This window comes from Protomyctophum parallelum (genome assembly GCF_964188405.1).
Source record: "Protomyctophum parallelum genome assembly, chromosome: 17".
NCBI lineage: Eukaryota > Metazoa > Chordata > Actinopteri > Myctophiformes > Myctophidae > Protomyctophum > Protomyctophum parallelum.
Genome location: NC_139719.1, coordinates 38,459,682 through 38,483,597, shown reverse-complemented (window position 1 = coordinate 38,483,597; position 23,916 = coordinate 38,459,682). Strand labels below are relative to the sequence as shown.

The 23,916-nt window shown below is 44.9% G+C and overlaps 1 protein-coding gene across 1 annotated transcript in view; it reads right to left on the bottom strand.

Moving 5' to 3' along the window:
* sun1a (Sad1 and UNC84 domain containing 1a) overlaps nt 1-23,916 on the bottom strand; it is a 34,774-nt gene that overhangs the window by 8,763 nt on the left and 2,095 nt on the right. Inside the window, exons 2-15 of the mRNA XM_083787014.1 lie at nt 21,441-21,641; nt 19,853-20,064; nt 18,371-18,397; nt 17,494-17,808; nt 13,732-13,812; nt 12,430-12,543; nt 8,151-8,202; nt 7,642-7,697; nt 6,486-6,700; nt 4,608-4,892; nt 3,894-3,986; nt 2,036-2,112; nt 1,651-1,786; nt 885-1,079 (exon numbers count right to left, since the gene is read on the bottom strand). Coding sequence (XP_083643140.1) covers nt 885-1,079; nt 1,651-1,786; nt 2,036-2,112; nt 3,894-3,986; nt 4,608-4,892; nt 6,486-6,700; nt 7,642-7,697; nt 8,151-8,202; nt 12,430-12,543; nt 13,732-13,812; nt 17,494-17,808; nt 18,371-18,397; nt 19,853-20,064; nt 21,441-21,641 — 2,059 coding nt within the window. The remainder of the gene's footprint in view (nt 1-884; nt 1,080-1,650; nt 1,787-2,035; nt 2,113-3,893; nt 3,987-4,607; nt 4,893-6,485; nt 6,701-7,641; nt 7,698-8,150; nt 8,203-12,429; nt 12,544-13,731; nt 13,813-17,493; nt 17,809-18,370; nt 18,398-19,852; nt 20,065-21,440; nt 21,642-23,916) is intronic.

Below are 23,916 nucleotides of genomic sequence, written 5' to 3'. Positions count from 1 at the left end.
AAACTCCCGAATTGTACCATCATTAACTGTATGTCTGCTAAACTTGAGGTTTACGGGCAAAATACAGTGCCCGTAATTGCCCGTTAACTCCTCTTTTCACGCAGTGTTCTACACGTGAACTTTGGACCTTTACGGACAAAAGAAAAATTGTAGTAAATTTAAGTGAGAAAATTACGTTTTTATGAGCCAATGAAAATTGCTGTTTTGTGAAAAATCTTCTTCTGCCCCTAATACATACATTAGCGTTACATGCTTATGCAACTTTACAGTATGGTAGAGGGTCATGGCAAATGGCACTGAAACCAGTCTTACTCCAATTGGTCAAAGGGGGGCGCTATGGCAATTTATTGAAATCGAATCATTTGAACAGTCATAACTCATGCTTTGTTTGCCCAAAAGTCATGGCACTTGTTTCCACATGTTCCTTGACTCATGAGGAACACATCTGTTATTTTGACCAGTGAGCTCCGCCCTCAGACTTTCCGTCATTCTAAGCAGTTTACAAAATGCTTATACCCCGATTTTCTGCCTGGATTTTTTTGAGCGATTTGCGTGAAACGTTCTACACACAATCTATGAACCATTATCTGAAATCCCAGTTGAAGAAAAGTTTGTACGTGAAAACATGAACAGCGAACACACTGTAGTAATCCATAATGACAAAGGCAGGACACACATAATCGTCATAAAAAACACTGAATGATTTTGCGGTTAACAATAGAAGAACCAATTGTGTCCAGTTAGCTCGGTAGGTAGAGCTCTTGCCTTTGGAACACAAGTTCATGCTAATACAGTGCGTCGCGGGTTCAGGTCCCGACAACCTTTGCTGCGTGTCTATCGCCTGTCAACCTACTGTACATCCATCAATAAAGGCAAAAACCTACCCGCAGGTCATCCGGGGTGACGTAGCGCTCCGCCAGCCACTGTAGGAGGGAGTCGCGGGGCAGCGCCCGGGACTGGTGGTCCGGAGCCTCCGTAGACTCCTCCTCCTCCCGTCGCGCGGCGGCCGGGGTCAGCTGGTTGCCGTAGAACAAGACGCGCAGCTCCTCGCGGACCTGCGCCTTGACCCGGGCTGAGATCTGTCCAATAGGGAAACAATAATAAACAGTACAGTATATAGATGGAATGAAAGATACGCTTCTCTATTTTTCCATTTTCCTCATGTATTTTCTGAGTGGTGCAACCACTCCAAGGAACGGCAATGTCCGTGTCCCTGTGTCCGCCTATGTGACGTTAATGAGCACCAGTGGTATCTGAGTACCAGTAGGGGCGCTGTTGTGCCAGAAACACAGAGAGCTGCATTGTTGCCTGCTAATGTGTGAGAGAGAGAGAGAGAGAGAGAGAGAGAGAGGAGGGGGGGAAGAGGGGAGTTGCACCACTCAGTTCACACGGGTGTAATTGTTTTATTATACACAATTTGTTTTCTTTCCCTAGTTTAGAATTTATTATTATTATTAATTCATTAATTCAATTATTATTTTCCTGTTTTGTTCGTGTTAGGTTTCTGGTATCGGTATTTGCATTACATTGTCCTTTGCCTAATTGCCTCGTCACAAAAGCAAAATGAAAAAATAAAAGCATATGAAATGATTGATATTAAATAATAGACGAGGAAGGGCAATGAAATACACACAGCTACACAGTTCTCACCGTTTCCTGTATGTCTTCCTGGTGTCCACAGCGCTCCTGGGACCCCCGGAGCCCTTGCAGGTCCTGCCTGACGTCCTCCAGAGTCGACTTCAGCCCGTCAACTTCTGCCAGCAAAGCATCGTGGTCCACACCCACACTGAAAAAGATTACCGTAATAATAATAATAAAAAAAGAAAAATCTATCAAAACGTACTTTTCAGGATCCAAAAAAAACAAAACAAAAGTAGCAGATCCACAAGTTCAAAAACAATGTCAAAAACGCACAAAGATGTAATGTCTATATGGAAATAAGAGGTTTCCGCAGCCTAACCGCAACGATATGCGTTTTTGTACGAGAGACGAGCGTCTCTGTATTACTCAGTTTAAGATCATCCATTTGGCCCACCTGACTGGGACTGGGAGCGTTGAGGCAGACGGTGCCACGGCTGTAGCGATGGCCTCTTCTTGTCTCCTCTGAAACTCCTGCAGACAAACCAAGGCAAACCGTGTTCAACTGACCAGACGAACCAAGGCAAACCGTGTTCAACTGACCAGACGAACCAAGGCAAACCGTGTTCAACTGACCAGACGAACCAAGGCAAACCGTGTTCAACTGACCAGACGAACCAAGGCAAACCGTGTTCAACTGACCAGACGAACCAAGGCAAACCGTGTTCAACTGACCAGACGAACCAAGGCAAACCGTGTTCAACTGACCAGACGAACCAAAGCAAACCGTGTTCAACTGACCAGACGAACCAAGGCACACCGTGTTCAACTGACCAGACGAACCAAGGCAAACCGTGTTCAACTGACCAGACGAACCAAGGCAAACCGTGTTCAACTGACCAGACGAACCAAGGCACACCGTGTTCAACTGACCAGACGAACCAAGGCACACCGTGTTCAACTGACCAGACGAACCAAGGCAAACCGTGTTCAACCGACCAGACGAACCAAGGCAAACCGTGTTCAACCGACCAGACGAACCAAGGCAAACCGTGTTCAACTGACCAGACGAACCAAGGCTAACCGTGTTCAACTGACCAGACGAACCAAGGCAAACCGTGTTCAACTGACCAGACGAACCAAGGCTAACCGTGTTCAACTGACCAGACGAACCAAGGCAAACCGTGTTCAACTGACCAGACGAACCAAGGCAAACCGTGTTCAACTGACCAGACGAACCAAGGCAAACCGTGTTCAACTGACCAGACGAACCAAGGCAAACCGTGTTCAACTGACCAAACGAACCAAGGCTAACCGTGTTCAACTGACCAGGCAAACCGTGTTCAACGGACCAGACGAACCAAGGCAAACCGTGTTCAACTGACCAGACGAACCAAGGCACACCGTGTTCAACTGACCAGACGAACCAAGGCAAACCGTGTTCAACGGACCAGACGAACCAAGGCAAACAGTGTTCAACTGACCAGACGAACCAAGGCAAACCGTGTTCAACTGACCAGACGAACCAAGGCAAACCGTGTTCAACTGACCAGACGAACCAAGGCTAACCGTGTTCAACTGACCAGACGAACCAAGGCACACCGTGTTCAACTGACCAGACGAACCAAGGCACACCGTGTTCAACTGACCAGACGAACCAAGGCAAACCGTGTTCAACTGACCAGACGAACCAAGGCACACCGTGTTCAACTGACCAGACGAACCAAGGCAAACCGTGTTCAACTGACCAGACGAACCAAGGCAAACCGTGTTCAACTGACCAGGACAATGAACTATGAAGCCATGTTTGTGCACAGTGTAGATCAGTGGTTCCAAAACCTTTTAGCCCGTTGCCCAAAAGAGAGATTAGACGTTTGCCCCGGGACCCAATACTAGTGAAAATAGCCGATCTACAAGCTCACAACGCAGCGCTTCACGCCGCTATTTTCACTAATTCATGGAATTTCTTAGAATTATTTTATTTCTCCATGAAATGTTTTCAATTCATGAACATTTTAGCTTTTGTTTTTGGGAAAGTTTTGTAAATGTTTTGAAATAATTGTAGGCAGCAAAAAAATAAAGGGACCCATAAAATAAGTTATGCGACCTACAAATGGGTCCCGGCCCAGAGTTTGGGAACCAGTGATCTATATGATAATAGGACTAATGTACTAATGTCACAAATGGATGGATCTGCCATTTTCACAGAATGTTCCCTCCAGAATAGGGCCTAGTGTTCAAGTGTTTAATGGCAACAAGGTTAACATCTAGCATTTTTTGAATAAAGTATTCCCCCCAAAAGAATGAATAAATACCTCCGTCTTCACAGTCAGTGACTTTATAAGGAGCTCCAGCTCAGCCAGATGAGATGCTTGTTTCTCCTGCTGCAACACATACTGCTGCTGGGTCTAGACACACACACACACACACACACACACACACACACACACACACACACACACACATAAACATCTCGACTCCCTATACCCCAAACTCAAAACCAACCTAAAAAATCATGGCCCCTCCTTAAAGGAGAATTCCATGCTAGAATGCTTTCTTATCTTTCTTACCTTTCTTTGTAGTCGTTACATCCAACACCAAAGAGGTCCAGGTGTTTTTTTGTGCAAAAACTCCTTATTGGCTATTTTCCCTACCATAAGCCCTCAATGAATTGCATTGAATGGGAATTGAATGGGGCTATGGGGTGTTGTGCTAATTCACTTATTTCCATCGAAAGAAGTAGTAAAGTGTGCCGCTTGGGATATTATTTACATTATGAAGAGAGGATATATACAAAGAAATTATAATTTTGAGCGATGGAAATAAGCGAATTAGCACAACACCCCATAGGCCCATTCAATTCAATGCAATTCATGTAGGGCTCATGGTAGGGGAAATAGCCAATAAGGAGCTTTTGCACAAAATAACACCTGGACCTCTTTGGTGGGGACGTAACAACTACAAAGAAAGGTAAGAAAGCCTTTTAGTATAGAAAATTCTCCTTTAACGGATATTAAACTCCTCCAAACCTGTTCCCGGCTCTGCCCCTCCTCCTCCAGCTGCCTCCGGAGGCCGTCCAGGCGGTGGTCCAGCAGGCCGGAGACCCAGGGCTCCAGGGCGGGTCTGCTGTGGTCCTCATGGACCCGTCGCTGGAGCTCCTGGAACAGCGCCACCGCGTCCCCGTGCCTCCGCTCCTCCTGCCGAGCGCCCGCCTCCGCCCGCCGCCACAGCCGGGAGACGCTCTGCTCCAGGCGCAGCAGGCGCCCCGAGGAGTCGCCCGACATTGCGCCGCCGTCGCCGCCGCCTTCTCCTTCCTGTGAGGGGAACAGAGCCGGTGCTGCTTCTCAAAAACGTGCCAAGGAAACGGTCCTTCATATTCAATTCATCAAAACATTTGATGACGTGGTCAAAACCGTAGAGCCCCCCCCCGTCGTCAGCAGGGATAAAGCTGCAAGTCGTAAGATTGATGTCCTACTCTGGATTCAAACCGATTAACCCATTCTGACCGGGCACCCATTTTGGTGTCGGCATCATGTCGTGCTTTAGCTATTGAAAAATAGCAGATCTACAAGCTCATATCGCGCCACCGAGTGGCGCGATATGAGCTTGTAGGTCTGCTATTTTTGAAAAATCAAAGAGCGACTGACATTTCTAGAATCTGATCTCAGGTCAGAATGGGTTAATCAGACCAGTGTGTGTCCCAGTGGAAACCTTGTATGAATCTGATCTCAGGTCAGAATGGATTAATGAGCTTCGTGCAGTACCGCTTATTAGCCAGTAGGTGTCCTCCTACCCAAGCACAGTAGGGAGAGCACGGACCTCAAACCGTTGCAGATGTACCAGTAGATCATATTGTGTTGACATACTCCACCATACTGGTTGGTTAAACATTGCAATAACGTTTTATTCATTCAAATAAGTTGTGGACTCAAGAATTAAAGCCTTAGAATATTTAATATTTACTGCGATTGGTTACTGTGTCCAGAAGAAACACTGGGTCAGTCCAGAGCCATCTAATAGAAGAGTTACGATATTGAGGGGGCAGAAACAGAGCGCTCGAGCGCTGGTCATGCAGCCTGGAGGAGGACAAGCTGGAGTTTGAAATACATGGTTTTCAACGAGGGCGGCGCAAATAATTTTAAGGCATGTGTGCAACATGCCAACTGTTTTAAAGTATTGTACAGTAACAACTAAAGTCTCTGCAATGTATTACTGCAAAACAATCTAAAATAAATGGATTTAAGATCATTAAAGCTGGGCTGTTGTTGCCGCCTGGGTCCGATGCATTTCTGCCTACTTCCGGTCCAGGACTTGTCCCCATTCTCAATAGAAGTCTATGTTGGAGAGGCTAGAGCCACCATTGGACTGAAGCCCCGTGAAGTGAACAGAGTTTTCGTAACTCTGTCTTACTCTATGGCTCTGGGTCAGCCCTAGTCCAACACTTTAGTACTTGATTTCCGGTGGAATGATGCTTGATGGAAGCCTAGACTTGTCAGAACACAGTCCATGTTTCCCATTTCAGAACACCGTTTTTAACCCATATAGACCTGAGGAAGATTCTACAAATGTCTTCTAAATCCTGACCGTTTTCTGAAAAACCTACGTTTCTATGTCAGCGGTGCTCAAACATTTTCATGTCAAGGACCCCCAAAAATTATATGTAATTGGCCGCCGTGACCCATCTGATAGTTGCAACATAAATTGCAAATAGTTAGCATGTCACGCTGCGGCACGCTGTGATGTTGTAGAACGGCTATTTCCGGCACAACGCCATCGCGGGCTGGCCGAAATACATTTTAGTCGACTAAATCAACTGTAGATTTAAATAGAATTTTGATTCAAAAGACTATGAGTAGTAAAACTACATCAACATTTGCTGTCACACACACACACACACACACACACACCTGTGAGTGAGCCGTGGTAGGAGGGGGGAGGTGAGGCGTCTCGGCAGACGCCTGTACGTCCGAGGCGGTCTCGCGGACGATGCCGTCGGGCGAGCTGGAGGCCCACAGGGACGAGGACAGGCTGGACGAGGACAGGACTGTCCCCCACTGGGTGACGTTGACAGCAGGCAGGACGGACAGCAGAGCATCCGGACCACACAGGCACCACCACAGGCCTGAGGAAGACATTCAAATACTATGTAAATCACTGGAACTAGGATGGAAAGGGGGGGATTCAATTACATTTCCCATGGAAAGGAGGAGGACTCATTCTCTGCCAGCGTTTACTACTTTTCTGCTTTTTTTTCCCCCCTCGATTTTGTAACCCATTTTTGTCACCCAGCCAATTGTCTAATGTAATCCAGGGCTCTGCACTCACTCTGCCAACCTGGGGAGAGCAACGGACTGATCTCATGCTTCCTTCTATGCATGAGGAGTGCATATAACAGGGGGGGCAGGGGGAGTTTCCCTGGTATCCGGAGAACTCACCAGTTTACCAACTCGCTGCGGTTTAGTGCATTTTAGTTTTACTTCACCTTCATTTAAATTGCATTGAATTTAGAGAGAGAGGATAGTTGTTTAGAGTTTACACTAGAGAAAGTAGCAATGCTAAAAGTTTAAACACCACGGTGGCACAGTTGGTAGTGCTGTCGCCTCACAGATAGAAGGTCCTAGGTTCGATTTTCAGTGCCCATATCCGAGGCGGGGTTGGCGAAAGGGCCTTTCTGTGTGGAGTTTGCATGTTCTTCCCGTGTCCCCTAGGGTAGGTACCCTCACAAAAAACATGCAGTAATCCTGGTCTCTAAACTACCTCCCCCTGGCCAGCCGGGGCGCCTGATGGAGGAATAACGTGTTCCTTCCACATGCTACGTCCGGCCAGGGAAACTCTCCGTCAGAAATGAAGCAGCTTAGACTCCTCATGCATAGTCGGAAGGATGAGGTCAGTCCGCTGCCCCCCCCCCCCCAGGTTAGCAGAGGAAGTGTAGCGCCCAGGATTACATGATTAGATCATTTACACTGGGTGGGGAAAAAAATGGGTTACAAAATTGTGGGATAATAAAAAAAAGTCAAAATGATGGCCCGACACCTCTCTAGTCTACACTCTACAGTCACTCACCACACAGGAGCAGAGGGGTGACGACCAGGAGGAGTGGCAGCAGCTTTGCAAGGCTCCTGGTGGAATATGGACACAAGATGAGACAGGCAGACAGACATGGCCAAAGCATTTACGGGGGTCCACAGTCAAAAACGTTGCCCTATAGGCCGGGGACCAACGGTCAAACTATGACCTAAGATCGAAAATAGCCAATTTACTTTCCGCTGCCGTCAGGCAGAACCTCTTAGCTCCATAATAACTTATTGTGTTCTTGGTAAAATCAACGCCCTATTCGATCATCCTACAACGTCACACACACACGGGAAAAGCAGAAAAAGTATAGCAGCTCCACAAGCTGGAAACGCAGTGCCAATGCGACACGCTCTGAGCTTCCGGATGCGTTATTTTCGTCTACGATAATAGGGTTGAAAGTGGTTAACAAGTGTGTGACAGTGTGTAACCAAGACAACGAGTCGCACAGTAAACGAGAGCGTTTATTTGATCGCACTCAAATTAAGTGGGAATCTTACCGGCGCGTCGTGAGGAAGGCAGTCAAGGTGACCAGATGATGCCAGGCCTTCCCTGCAGAGAGAGAGAGAGAGACACACACACACAGTCACACACGTCAAATACAGGATTATTAGGAATTGCAGCCGAGTGAGAGCGGTTTACGGTGACGCATGTGGACGATTAAAGCAGCAAAGACATGGAGCAGTAAAGGTTGACACAGTTATTTCAGCCATGTTAGTTCTGTACTAGTGCACGGTCGGTCACTGCCTGGAAAAAAACAAGAAAAGAAAAAACACCTACATTTATCACAGACGTGCAAGAACATAAAAAGGGAATGATTTGCAGAGAAGATCCAGAAGACCCAGCTCAATGCAGCAGAACTAGCGGAGACAAAAGCCCTAGACTCTATGCATACACACACACTCACATGCTGAGCTAGAGAGACAACCACTAGACTAGGCCATCCATCACTATTCTGAGGGTACATTTTGTCAATGAAATAGAAGATCTCTGGTTCAAGTGGTTATTAGAAAGTGGATGCTATCCCAATAAGGGACGCCTCACCCTCGTTTCCATGTGCGCTTTCCTCCAACTGTGCTTATTCTACACCCTGTTTTACAACTTTAATCGAAAATCGTATTAAAGGTTTTATGACATTCATTTTCATTTATTTTTCTTTTAGGTTTTATGACCTCAATTACACCCAAAAAACCTGAACTTTGAACATTCAGTGGATTTTCTGTGGTCTGAAGTTTTCTTTGGGGTTTGGAAGCCTTTTGAGCTACAATGAAATCAGGCAACACAGTGAAACAGTGACATCTGCTGGCAAATCCCATTGACATAGGGATTTGCAGTAAGTGAGGTCACTTACTGCCGGCAAATCAGAGCACCTGTTTGAGCCAGAAAACCCCAGATCACAGAAAATCTACTGAATGTTAAAAGTTCATGTTTTTTGGGTGCAATTGAGATTAGAAAACCTAAAAAAACCAAGAACAATTCCAAAACCTTTTTTTTAATGTCACAATCCCTTTAAGGGAAATTGAGTCCCTATTCATTACAATGGCGACGGTACCGCGCGACTGCACCGTTTTTTAAAGTGGATTTTCATGACTAGCAACTCAGCGGTCGGTGCAGTGGCTGTTCAAAGGAAACTTAAAGGTATATTCAGTGATTTCACTTAATTCAAATATCACTTATATTTTTGTTTTGTTGTGATAATCCTCCCTACTATAGAGTGTGCTGGCCATATAAGGAGTTCCTCCCTGTCCCCAGTTAACCCCTGGGGGTCAAAAAAACCTTAGGTTTCGTTTTTGACTCTATCCTGATTGGACGAAAGGCTGGGTCCCACAGCCAAAAACGATTTTGAGTTTTTTGAGTGAAATCACTGAATATACCTTTAAAACATAGGCAGAGAATAAGCACATAGATTGGACATTTTTCAAAGCTCAGCTCAGCTATTTCCATTTATTTATTTATTTTAAATAACTTGAAAGCAGCACTGTATCAAATAATTAAATATATCAGCAATTTTTATATATATATGCCAGTTATTTGTCATATCTGTATTACAAAGTAATTTGTAATGTTCAATGCCAACAATACCGTTAAAATAGTTAGTGAGCCCTATAGATGCAGTACGGCAATACAGTTATAAAGCGGGACGTCTACTCTGAAACGGGTCACAGGGGTTTTATAACCTGAAGACTGGCCTGTGGACCAGACCCAAGACTGGCCTGTGGACCAGACCCAACACAGCAGGTTATAACCTGAAGACTGGCCTGTGGACCAGACCCAACACAGCAGCTTCTTGGATAAACCCCAGCCGGCGGACACTGCCGCCCGAGCCAGCCACGACACACATGTACCTGCATGGGTGGGAGATAGATAGATAGACCCCAGCCATCACCACTCTGTTGACCAATTATAAAAATAAAAATAAGTGTTGCTATAAATCTAAAATGACACAGACACGGATAAAATATCCTCATTTGTACAGTATTTAAAAAAATCTATATTATGATTTCCATTAAAGCTACTATAAGCAATAATGTCATGTTATTTTTTGGTATTCAGACAGCCAGCAATGGGTAGAACGAACGCCCCCCAAAAGATTGTCTCTGTGACACATCTAGGGGCCGCAAATCTGCATTCAAATATTTTCCTAGAAGCTTTGTCATTGGTCGATTTGCCCGTCTGCTTCCTGATTGGTTAATCATTGCGAGGTTAAGGTAACCTAGTAGCATCCACCTAACCTGACGCTGCCAGATGAGGGCGTTATTGGGTACCCATGTTCCCCAACACAGCACTCATCTGGGATCTCTCGGGGAGTTGAGCTGACAAAAATCCGTTCCGTACCGAACCAATCAGCGTGAGCTAAGGGCGGGATATGTGCGAAACCGGATGTGAAGCTATATAGACACGTCAATATGATTGGTTGTGTTTGCACGCCCACACGGTGATAGACAGACGGTCCCATCCAATCATCTACCAAGTATCTTGAAAAAAAGGAACAGCCCCGTCATCGAATTTGCTTCCGCGATCCCAGATCCCAATAAGCTGTGAAACAAATTTGTGTAGCAAGCTTCTTGGATCTGGCAGCGTCAGGTTAGCATCCACCTGCTATCAGGGTGCCACCGAGTCAAATGTGTGACTGCTAAAGCATCTAAACAAGGCATCCTTCCTTGGTACACAACATGCATCATGATGCTGTACATTAATGTAACCCAAGTATGCATTCATGTATCCAATTATGCATGCATGTGTCCAATACTGAATGCATGCATCCGATAATGCAGGCATGTGACCAATAATTGTCTAACGATGCATGCACGCATCCAACAAGGCATGCACGTACTGTACGTATAAAAACGCACCAGAACAATGCAAGTGTTTATTTTTATTTTTTTCTGATTATGGTAGGGATGGGACATGAAAATGTCATGTTATAGTGACAAAAGTAATTGCGTTGTAATAATTTACTAATTATTTTACGTGTAAAACTCTTAAAAATGTCACACTTCAACCACAGCATTGGAATGAAAATGCCAAAAACAAATACGTTCCACACCAGAATATAGAGAACAGATTTTTTGTTGCTCTTTTTCTATTTTTAATGTTCTATTTTTGCCTATTATGTGACCAAATTTGACTGAGGGACTGCCATTGGATTTTTTTTCAATCATAGCTTCAAATTGACATATTGGTTGTTCAGTTTGACCCATCAGTTTTGGAGATATGGCTTATAGAGTAATGTCTTGCAGAGAAACAGCGAGTTGAGAAAACAGGCTTGAAAGGTTCACTTCTGTGGTCTAACATTACACCTATAGCTACATGTTTAAGCATTTATTTCCTATTTACATGTCGATTTCAGCTCTGACACTTATTTCAGACATGCTCTAGTTACTAGAGTCTAGTATGTGAAGAGTCTGCCTTGTGCTATTAACCCTTGGCCTACAATTCACTGAAAAAACGGAATTAATCGAAAAATCTAAACCTCCCGTTAACGGAAAAAACGGAATGACAATCAATATCAGTTATCGCGGGGTCAAAAGAGCAAAAATTAATATTTTTTCGCTAATATCACTAATGTTGGATGTAATTTACCAAAAAACGGCCGAAATCCGCGTGATCGTGCGCTATCGTGCACGCGCGCCGTCTCTATGTGCGTCGCTGTAAAAAATGTGATATTTTGCGATCTTTTGGGGTTGATTTGAGGATAATTTGACTTAGTTATGAAAAATATAGCATTAGCTTAGCAATCCGGACCAGCCAAGCTATTGACTAGAGTCAAAATAGTACAGGATGTTGTTGATCGTTCAACCGGAAGTGACTTAGGAAGATCCGTCTATTTTAGCCAAAATCAGCATAATGATGCTTTCCCGCCATCTGGTGGCGAATCGAGAGAATACATTTGCAATGAATGAATGGAAAAAAAACATCTCTTCAATCCACCAGATCTTTCTTGTATGTTAAAACGATGAATTAAAAATATGCCATTTTGTTACCCAAACAAAAAAAATGGGACTGGCAGGGCAAGGGTTAACTCATAAAAAAAAAAAAAAAAAAAAATCTCCTCTGGTGAAAAGCTGGAATTTGCGCGATGGCAGGCTCTCAGTCAAATCAAATCTGGTCACATATACTACGGTTAAGAGAAGTGGTACAGGATATGCAGCTTGGCAACGGTGAATTGATCGGACAATTTCACGATAAATCCAATCTCTGCAAAACCATTATCCTTTTTAAATCATGATAATGACGACCATCGTCCCATCCCTAGTAGTTTATGGTAGGTCAGGTAACCTGTATAGAGAGTAGCACTCCATAACAAGCCCCACAAGTAGGAAGAAGACCATGGTGATGACGATGGTGGTGATGAAGATGTGACCGTGTGAAGTTTCTCCTTGCAGTCGTCACCTGTTGCCACCGGGCGGTGGCGAAGGTAAACAAGACACTTCAATGACAAAAAAAAACTACTGGGTGAAGAAAAGAAAATCATTCGTTTTCAGGGGTTGACACCAAGGTCTCAGAGAATATTCAGGTCATATTCTACTTGCCCAAAGGTCATGCCTACAGTACTTTACCCAAAAAGTTAATGTTTTATTACTGGAGCTGTGCAATTAAAAAATGACATTTTGTTATGCCAAATACCTAAATACCTATGAATATGACTATGGGTTCACACCGTTTTCACTGTTGCTACACTTAATTAAAATAACATTATAGGTGAACAGTGCTCTTATTTTATATTCCGTAGGCCACAGGTGTTACTTCAAACAGATATTTCGTGTTGTGTTTATAGACGGTTGCGTCCCCCCATCAAATGAGCAGTTGCCCGGTCGGGGGAAGGAGAAAGTAAACTCCCAACCAGCCCGAAAACAATAGAAATCTCGGGCGCACTGGGCGCATTTTTGGCTCGGCGGAGGTGTTCGGCCATGTACGTTTGTTTCTTTCTGTAGTTTTTGTTTCGCTCTCTACAGCAAGGCTTCTTAGACAGAGACATAGAAAATAGCTTTTATTTTAAAGGGACACTTCACCCTTTTTGCAAAAAAATATATGTTAATGACGTTTAGAAGCTTTAGAACACTTTCCCGGGGGTCTTTATGTGTGCAATATGTGGTTTTAGATATTTTAGATTGTAGCAGTGAGCCCAGTGTCTCTGATGTCATGGACACTGGGCTCACTTCCTTCCTGGACTACAATTCCCATAATACTTTGGTGCACTGCTCCTCCTTGTGGATAGGGGAGGTCTGTCTTACTGAGTACACATGTAGTCCAGGAAGTAAGTGATCCCAGTGTCCATGACATCAGAGACAATGTGCTCACTGCTATCTAAAGCTCCTAAATGTCATTAACATATATTTTTTTGCAAAAAGGGTGAAGTGTCCCTTTAACAAGCTCATAAAGTGATCCGTGAAAAAAAACACAGCAGCAAATGTTTGGGTCACCTACGACAGTGCTGTACAGTATGCACGTATTGACCTTGCAGCAACCAGAAAACGCTTTGAACTTTGTTTGGGAGAAGAACGCTGAATGCTCTCAAGTCGGCTCGTCCGATTGCGTGCATTGAAAGTTGAAACCTTGGCTTGATATGATTGTACTCACACAGAGATCCGTTGCAGTCGAGTTGTTTCCCGTTGGTCCCCATGCCCTTAACGTTGACGACCCCACAGTACTGGGAGAGCTCTGACAGAGAGAGAGAGAGAGAGAGAGAGAGAGAGAGAGAAAAACACAAATCAGAAATAATCACAGCATCATCACAGCAGGGATGATGAGATCCACCTGCACACCTCCCATCACCTGAGGTGTAATGAACAGCAAGAGGCTGCAGAGAGAGAGAGACAGGGAGACACAGACTGTGAGGGAGAGAGACACACATTTGCCTTTCTCCAAGGCAACAGCCAAAAGCAAAAGGCGGAAATCCATTTGTTTATTTGTTTGGAAGGCAAACAGAAGGGTGGGATAGGGCAGTGGTGTCCAAAGTCTGACCCGCGGGACAATTAAACTGAGAAAATTAGATAATGACCAAAATATAATTTTTTTTTTCTTTTGGGGAATGGGTAACTCTAGTTTAATGTGGGCCCAGCCCCAGTTATAAATGATTGTCATTGTAATGCAAATGAAAGAGATGAACTGTAGCTCCACTTAACTACAGTATCACGAATGTTAACCACTTGGTAGCTAAACAGACAAAAGGCCTCAGAGGCACATCGGATTACATTTGGTAATGTTAAATAAGGCCTTAAAAGGTTTTAGTCATTTGCGTTTTGTTCACAGCACAACTGAGTCTGACAATAGACTATTCATATTATTTGATATTGCTGAAATCAAATTGTTGAAATGCAATGCATTTGTATTTTGTATGAGACTTTTGTATGGTCCGTCCAAACATACATTATGATAAATACAGTGGGAGATGTAGTTGGCCCTTGGGTGTTTTCATATTTTCTAATTTAGCCCCCTTTGAAAAATGTTTGGACACCCCGGGGATAATGTAAGGAGTGACACAAGGAGGAGGAGAATAGAAACATCACGCAAATATAATAGGACAATAAGAATCAGATGATGGTAAAGGAGGATGATGTGTTCAGTGCATACACAGCACCGTGCAGGGAGAAAGAGAGAAACCTGAGCACTTAGACAAAATAGACAAACATCTATGCAAAATGTAAAACTACGACCAGCAGAATGAAAACAGACCCCTGGTGGAAAGAGGACGACACTGGGAAGGGATGGAAATGAAGACGGCGTTAAAGTCAGGATGCATGCTTATTTTTTTCTCTCGCTCTCCGTCTCCCTAGAGTTCAGAAAGGAAAACATGATGTTCATGATGATCAGTTGGGAGACACTCTGCTTCACAAGAGCGATAAGATATCCATAAGAAAGATTCACGATTAAGCCCGTGATCAGAACCCAACCCTGGGTGCACCAAACACACTCAATATATATATATATCCACGGGGTCAACCTGTGGAGTCACGGTCTCCATCAAGCGTCTGCCAAATGCAGGAGTGATCCTGCGGCTGCGCGTTGATCCTCCGCATCCAGGCGCGCTGGGCGGCCTGGGAGGCACGCTGGGCCAGGCTGTGGCAGGCCTGGGAGGCGCGCTGGGCCAGGCTGTGGCAGGCCTGGGAGGCGCGCTGGGCCAGGCTGTGGCAGGCCTGGGAGGCTAGGGCCAGGAGCCAGACTACAGAGGTCACCGCTCTACTGCAATACCGCAGCCTGGACTCCCACAGCGACCACACCACACCTGAGGGCACAACCAGTTACATTGTTTTAAGACCGATGGGACGAGAGAGAGAGAGAGAGAGAGACTATAGGGCTGGGCAATTTTCAGCGAAAAAAAAAAGAGATATCTTTCTGAGGTAGGTTAATTGCATATACTGGTGATCGATTATACCCATCGTTGCTGGATGGAAGCCAGTCCAAAACTAAAAAGTAAAAACAAAAAATATTCCATTTCTTTTTAATGATTCCATTAAGCATAATTGAGGCAAAAGTTTGAAATAATCCAAGATATCGATTTGAACCAATATCGCCCAGCCCTAGACGAGACACAGAAGGACAGATGTACGGGGCGAGAGAGACCGATAGGACGGACGGACAGACAGAAAGAAAGAAAGACAGGCAGATGCAGTGTGTGCCATAGTGAAAATACTTTGTTGACAGAAAGCAAGTGATGATTTGCACAGGGCTTCACCAGGTGAGTGTAAAGTCCTGAAATGGTTGAGGTCGGACCACTGCCATGGAATCCAAATGAGTCAACTTAAATCCACGTGTGCCAACACAGAGACTGTGACCCGTTGAAGTTGAACACATGTTAATGCAGACCACGCTTTGACCACGTGGAAAAGCGCTATAAAAATGTATAAGTTAGGAAACAAATGTATCCTTAAGTCAGTAACGCTGAGAGTATACAAATAGAACCAACGACGATGGACCCCCATGTGGACACCGTGTATAGAGACTATAGTGAGGACTCGGGGGAACAGACTACCTGTTCCATCGTGTCGTATCTTCAGCAGCACGTTGGTGTAAAACAGGGCGAGGACTTTGACCAGGCCAGACACGCAGCCTGCCCACCACCTCTTCATCACACTCACACCTGTGTGCCCCACAGACACCAGCCCACCTGATGACACATGATGGTCGTCAGTCACACACACAGACACCAGCCCACCTGATGACACATGATGGTCGTCAGTCACACACACAGACACCAGCCCACCTGATGACACATGATGGTCGTCAGTCACACACACAGACACCAGCCCACCTGATGACACATGATGGTCGTCAGTCACACACACAGACACCAGCCCACCTGATGACACATGATGGTCGTCAGTCACAGTTTCAGTGCTGGTTCCGATGGCGGTATACAGAACTATACTAGTAAAATGACTAGCCTGTGTAAGGTAACAAGGTTCGTGGACTACCTAGGGGGCTTCAGTTGCGTTCACACAGGGCCGATTAAACGATGCAATCTACCATTCGTTGTCGAAGGAAGCCAGCGACATGACGTTGCGAATGGCGCAACGATGCATGTACTGTTGTAGCTGCTCCGAATCAACTCGCAACGCGTCTTCACATCGTTGACTGAAATCAATTGATTTTAAAATGTCGTTACTTGACTATAGGCTACATGGCTCTGTGCCCAGCTACATCTTGGACATGCTGGAGCCAAATTAACCCTCTAATCAAAGGTGGGAGTATTTGTTCTAATTTATATGCCAATTATGTTATCTTACAGTATTTAATTGTGTCTCTACCCAATGATAGCCAAGAAAAGCTAGGTCTTGCCTCTGTGCTGCAGAGTCATATTGTATTAAGGTGGGAATATTTTATGTAATTTGTATGCTCCTTTATCTTATTTTAATTGCACCTAGACCATAGTCTCCATTTCTTTTTAAAGTGTATAATTTAATGCGTTTTTATTCTGTAAAGCAATTGCCTTGGTGTATGAAACGTGCTGTATAAATAAATAAAGTTTCCTTGCCTAGATTGAGCAATGAAAATCAATCATAAAAGTAGGCTATCCGTTAGTTTCAGCCACACACAGGATTACAGGAAGTACTCCATAGACAAAACCAGAAAAACAAATGTAGTTAAATACTGCACACACACAGTACGAGCAGTGACGATGACTGAGGAACACAGACAGAGAGAGACACATACACTGATATATAGAGAGAGACATAATCAATCAGTAATAAACAGTTGAATAGATTACCGGTACATAAGAGACCACAATGGAAATAAAGTGATCCTTTTTAGCCCAGATGTACTTGTGCACCTTGTGCAGTTTGCATTCCTGTCTCATAAAAGCAATCAATCCATCAAACCGACGGCAGAAAATCACATCACCTTTTCTGTTCTTGCGAATCTTCTCCCGGCCGTAGATGGTGGTGGTCGTCGGGCGGCTCGCCTGAGCGCCTCCGAGCGCGGGGTCCGCCGCCCCGGCCTGCCCGCCGTTTCTGGACGACGAGAAGCGGTCGGAGGAGGCCGCGGCGGCGGTGAGCGCCTCCTTCCTGTCCGAGCGGACGACACAGTCGGAGCAGTAGTGGTGTCCGTCGATGATGGAGGTCTGCGTCTGCCCGGGGTGTTTGGGACACAGGACAGTGTCGCTCATGGCGGACAGCACGGTGCTGTTGGCACTGGGGTCTGCCAGGAGGGTGCTTTCTGCAAGGACACAAAAACATGTTTGTGTAGTTGGTTCTCAAAGATTTCACTTTTAAGGATGCCCAGTTTCGTATGCACTGACTTGTAAGGATCCATTTGTTTCCCAACTTATACAATTTTATAGCGCTTTTCCAAGTGGTCAAAGCGCTTTAGAATGGTTCATTCATACGTGGGGGGGTGAAGCGGCGAACAGTCGACGCCAGCGTCCTCACTTCACACATTCACACACCAATGGTGGCGAGATCACACCGACCGACTCATTGGAGGCAATGTAGGGTTCAGTGTCTTGCCCAAGGACACTTCGACATGTGGACAGGAGGAGGAGCCGGGATTCAAACCGCCGACCCAGGGATCATTGGACGACCTGCTCTACCTCCTGAGCCACAGCCGCCCGTACTTTACTACATTACTATGAGAATGAACCGTAGTACCGTCTGTAGTACATGCAAGTTGCAACTCAATTCTGAAATGCTACATTTGGCAACACTTTACTACAAAGTACTGGAGCAACACAATGTTTGGGCCACACATCAACTTGCATGTTAAGACAAGGAGCAGTTACCTGTGGGATCGCCGTCCTGGTCCAGACCTGAGAGACAAGACAGATGAAACTACAGTCAGACATCAACAATAAACCTGTGCTGAGAAGAAGGGTATTTTGGGCTGCCGTAAGGAGTCCTGAACCACTGTACAGCCTTGAAGTTCAGAGTGCTCAAAGCAGAACAGACGGCTTTAAAAGTACATAATTATAACAAGAATCATTGGTTCTCAAAGTTTTCAGGCCCTGTCCTAGGGTCCTCTCTATAGTGCCTCCCCCTGGCCAGCCGGGGAACCTGATGTATGGGAAAGGAACCCCTGTCCTAGGGTCCTCTCTATAGTGCCTCCCCCTGGCCAGCCGGGGAACCTGATGTATGGGAAAGGAACCCCTGTCCTAGGGTCCTAGTATAGAGCGTCGCAGTCCCTCCCCCTATCAGAACAACGAGTGGCCCAGGAAATGAATCGCAATGCATTTTGACCATAGGCATTTCTTAAATTATTTATTTAAAGACCTTTAAAGCGTCGTACGAAGCAAACTCTTGTCGTGACAAATCATGACAACACACACACACAATATTTTGGACCAAACAAATAATTACAAAGAAGAACAACAACAAAAAAAGTGTTGTAACCTGCCGTTGTTTGGTCCAAAATATTGTGTGTGTCGTCATGATTTGTCACGACAAGAGTTGGCTTCGTACGACGCTTAAAAGGTCTTTAACCCATTCTGAACGGGCACCCATTTTGGTGTTGGCATCATGTCGTGCTTTAGCTATTGAAAAATTGCAGATCTACAAGCTCATATCGCGCCACCGAGTGGCGCGATACGAGCTTGTAGGTCTGCTATTTTTTTTTTTATCGAAGAACGACTGACATTTTTAGAATCTGATCTCAGGTCAGAATGGGTTAATCAGACCAGTGTGTGTCCAGTGGAAACCTCCGTATGAATCTGATCTCAGGTTAAATTAATAATTTAAGAAAAGCCCATGGTCAAAATGCATTGCCACTCGTTGTTCTGAAAGGGGGAGGGACTGCGACGCTCTATAGTGTCAGGTGATAAGAAGCGGCCTGCTCACTCCTCACGCATTGACGGAAGCATATTAACCCATTCTGACCTGAGATCAGATTCACACGAGGTTTCCACCGGACACACACTGGTCTGATTGACCCATTCTGACCTTAGATCAGATTCTAAAAAATGTCAGTCGTTCTTCGATTTTTTTCAAAAATAGCAGACCTACAAGCTCGTATCGCGCCACTCGGTGGCGCGATATGAGCTTGTAGATCTGCAATTTTTCAATAGCTAAAGCACGACATGATGCCGACACCAAAATGGGTGCCCGGTCAGAATGGGTTAAGCTCGGTTCGGGGCTCTCCCCACGCTGGCAGAGGGAGAGTATAGTGTCCAGGATTACAGCGTAGGCAATTGGCACTGGGTGAAAAAACAAGGGTTACAAAATCATGGGATAAAAGTAACAAAATGTAGAAAGAAAATCACTCCAGTCACCCCAGAAGCTGTCCATTAGGGTCTTGTCCTCCACGGCCGACTCTTCCATCATGGAGGCCAGCAGAGAGGCGTCGGAGTCGGCCGCGCTGTGCAGCGACTGGCTGCCATAGTGCTGTCTGTGCGAGGAGGAGGAGGCGGGGGGCGGGGTCTGCTGGAGGAGAGACTGCGAGCAGGAGACCGACAGCTGCTGGGAACGACGAGACTTCAGCGCCCTGAGGGGGGAGATAATAATAATAATAATAATAATAAATAATAAAACTTTATTTGTATAGCACCTTTCATGACATGAAATGCAGCTCAAAGTGCTTTACAGAACAATGGAGAATAAAAGAAAAGCAAGGCAATGACATTAAAAAACAAGCAGTAATGCAGTACAGTGAGGACATGAAAAATTAAAAATATAAGATCAATTAAAGGCAATGTTGTAGAAGTGGGTCTTGAGCTGAGCTTTAAAAATGTCTACAGAGGCTGCCTGACGAAGGTACAGTGGGAGCTTGTTCCATGCCGACGGCCCGTAGAAGCAAAAAGCTGCTTCCCCGTATTTTTTAGTTGCCATTTTTTGGGGCAAAGCGAGCAGGCCGGCGGTGGAAGACCTTAGGGGGCGGTTTGGGACATATTTAGGCAGGCAGTCATGTAGGTAGGAAGGTGCGAGACCATTGAGAGCTTTATAGACAAGTAAAAGAAGATGGAGAGAGGCCTGTCACGATTCACCTTTAGCAAAGACACTCCCTCTCTCACTTAGACATATGCCATATGCACTGGAAAAATATGAGCGTGACATTTCTTTTTTTTTTTAAACAATGTTTTACCAAATCTGTCTAACCCATGTTATGCTTGGCTGTGATTGGACCATAGCAGTTTGGGGATGTGCAATGTTTGACAGGTACCATCAATGCATTGCATAGGAAGACCACACACACACACACACACACACACTGCTAGGTTATGGTAGTGACAACCAAAGGTATGAAGGGGCGTGCCGTGAAGAAGTGAAATTAGTGAATGCACACATTTAGTCCATACTGCTGCGTAGTGTGAAAGAGGAATAAGGAGTCACTCCGTTACTACAAATTAAATCACATCTATAGCAATTAACCCAGTCCCGATCCCGACGACCTTTGTTGCGTGCCAAGCTACTGTAATCTATCAATAAAGGGATAATCTTTATTTATGAAGAAGCGCATCTCCGGCCGATAGGTGTGAACGGTTTTGCCGACGTGCTAATGGGGGACCATTTCAAACAAATGCTGTAGACATTTGCATGCAACAAGGGCTTCCAAAGTAGGCTCTCTTTTGTTGTTTCTCTTGTTCTTTCGCACCCCTCTCTTCAAAGTTAGACTGGGCCAGCTCTAAACTGACTGGGCCACACGGCCCAATGGACCCTACGCCGGTGGTACTAACCCTCTACTACACTAAGAGTTATGTGGGTCTTTGAAATCAGAAATAGAAAAAGGAAGCGCTGATGCACCCTATTCCTAATTGTCCTCTCCGACTGTCTGTCCCGTCTATCCTGTATATGTAACTGCCCTATGTGCCGTCTTTCCCTGTCTGTCTTGCTCGCTTTAGAAGGCTGAACTCCTTGGCTTACCTGTGGCCACCAGAGCCCCCTTTCCCCAGGGGGGTGCTACTGTAACCCAGCAGCGGGCTGCGCCCCAGGAAGCCCTCGGCGGGCTCCCCAAAGCGGTCGCTGTTGGGCAGGCGCAGGCTGCGTCTGGACATGACTGGTGGCTGGAGGACGCCGCTCTGCTGCTCCCGCTCGCACTGCGACACGCGGGAGGAATAACTGGAGCTGGCAGGAGGAGCATATAGGAACGAGAGAGAGAGATGGAAGGATGGAGATATGAGAGGATGTGCAGTGACGTTAACAGGTTTTCAATGTAATGGTCCTTTAGATGAGTCCCAGGGACATTTCATGAGCCCCACTTCAACGACGTTAGGAGTCATATTTTGCCATTTTTTACAAATTGCAGCATTTAACTAGGGATGCACCGATCCGGCTTTTTGGCATTCGATACCGATTTCGATACATGGGGGTCCAGTATCTGCCGATACAGAGTACCGATCCGATACCCCCCACAAAGAAACGTAATAACCTATTAAGCTGTATGCCTCACTGTGTGGAGTCTGGAATCATTATTTTGTGTAAGGCAACATCAAGGCTTGACTTAAACATTACTTTCCCAACTTTGTAAAACAAAATGTAACAAACACAGATATAAATGCACTGAATTATTTATTAAATAACTGTGCAACAATTAGACCAGGTTAATGTGTGCACAGGCTAGCCTGGCTGCATTCCACATGTTATACTGTCAATACTACACTGCTGTGTCACAGAGAAGGTAGAGTTGTTTTCATACTGTAATTACACATAATTATCGGATCGGATAATGGATTGGCCACCGATCAGATACCCGATCTAGAAATTTAGCCTGGATCGGCGCCGATCTCCGATACGAGTATCGGATCGGTGCATCCCTACATTTAACCCCCATTTCATTTTATATGGTTATATTCATGTAGAAAACAGAAGAAGACATTATTATTATGACTAAAGCTAACAAAATAAACTAGAATAAAAAAACAGCACAGTAGTGCATCCCGTGGATGCAGAGGTCATTGTTTTATTGCGTCCCTCAACTATAAACTGCGTTTTGGGACGCAAACTGCGTTTTGGGATGCAAAATGCACCCTATTTTAATCTCTCTGTGCCGAGAGCTCAGACCATGTACATTTCACATTACAGTAGGTGTGCAAAAAATAATAATTTTGTAAGATAAATCGATCTAATTTATTTCCATTTTCAGTATTTTGGGCATGTCGATCTCATAGGTGTAAAAAGGTCAACAATAGTTACAAATAATGAGATCAGTTTGTAGTCAATTTGTGTTGTGCGACAAAGGATGAAATATTAGGGATATCATTATTTGGTGATTCATAAAACCTTTAGACAACATTCAAAACAAATAGATGATTCTGGATTATTTGATTAATTTACATTTACAATTTAGGCATTTAGCACACTCTTAATCCAGAGCGATTTACAGTAAGCAAGAACAAAAAAGCATGGTAATACTGTACATCAAATACATTAAAAAAAAGTCATCCTGAATCATACGTAAGCTAAGAACCTAACAGTGGAATATCTGTCAAATGGAATTATAAGTGTATACAATTTACAATTTAGGCATTTAGCAGACGCTCTTAATCCAGAGCGATTTACATTTAAGCAAGAACAAAAGCATAGGAATACATCACATAAAAGCATTTATCATGAAACATGCGTAAGCTAAGAAGTAACAGTGGAATATCTATATAATGAAACTATACATACACTATACATATAAACTATACATATTTACTACTATGCTATACATATGTACTATGGCATGCTATGACTATATACAATACAATTATAGTGCTGTCTACATAACATGCTATAAGTCTGTGTCAAATGCTATCTAAGCCAACAGAAGTGCTATGGGCCATGATGGAGTCTGAAAAGGTGGGTTTTCAGGCTACGGCGGAAGATTGGGAGTGATGCTGCAGTTCTGACTGCAATGGGAAGTGCATTCCACAGTTTTGGAGCCAGAAGGGAGAAGAGTTTGGGACGTGTGGAGCGTTGTCCCGGCGTTTTTAGCGAGGGTACTTCCAGTTTCCCTGCGTTGGCTGATCTGAGTGCGCGGGAGGGTTTGTAGGGTTCAATCATACTTGCAAGATATGGGGGAGCCATACCTTTGGTTGCTTTGAATGCCAGCATCAGAGTTTTGTATTCTGTGCGGGCAGCGACCGGGAGCCAGTGGAGGGAGCGGAGCAGGGGGGAGACATGTGAGAATTTTGGCTGGTTGAAGACCAAGCGAGCTGCGAGGGTTCAGCTTGAGGTATACAGTACTATAGAGTATTAGGTCTACATAAAGTGCTATTTAAGTTACATAAATTGAGCCTATGCCTGTAGGAGGTCGAGGCTAGGGCAAGTACTACGGCAAGTGCTACTGTATATGAGCTAAGATGGAGTCTGAAGAGGTGGGTTTTCAGACTGCGGTGGAAGACTGGGAGTGTGTCTA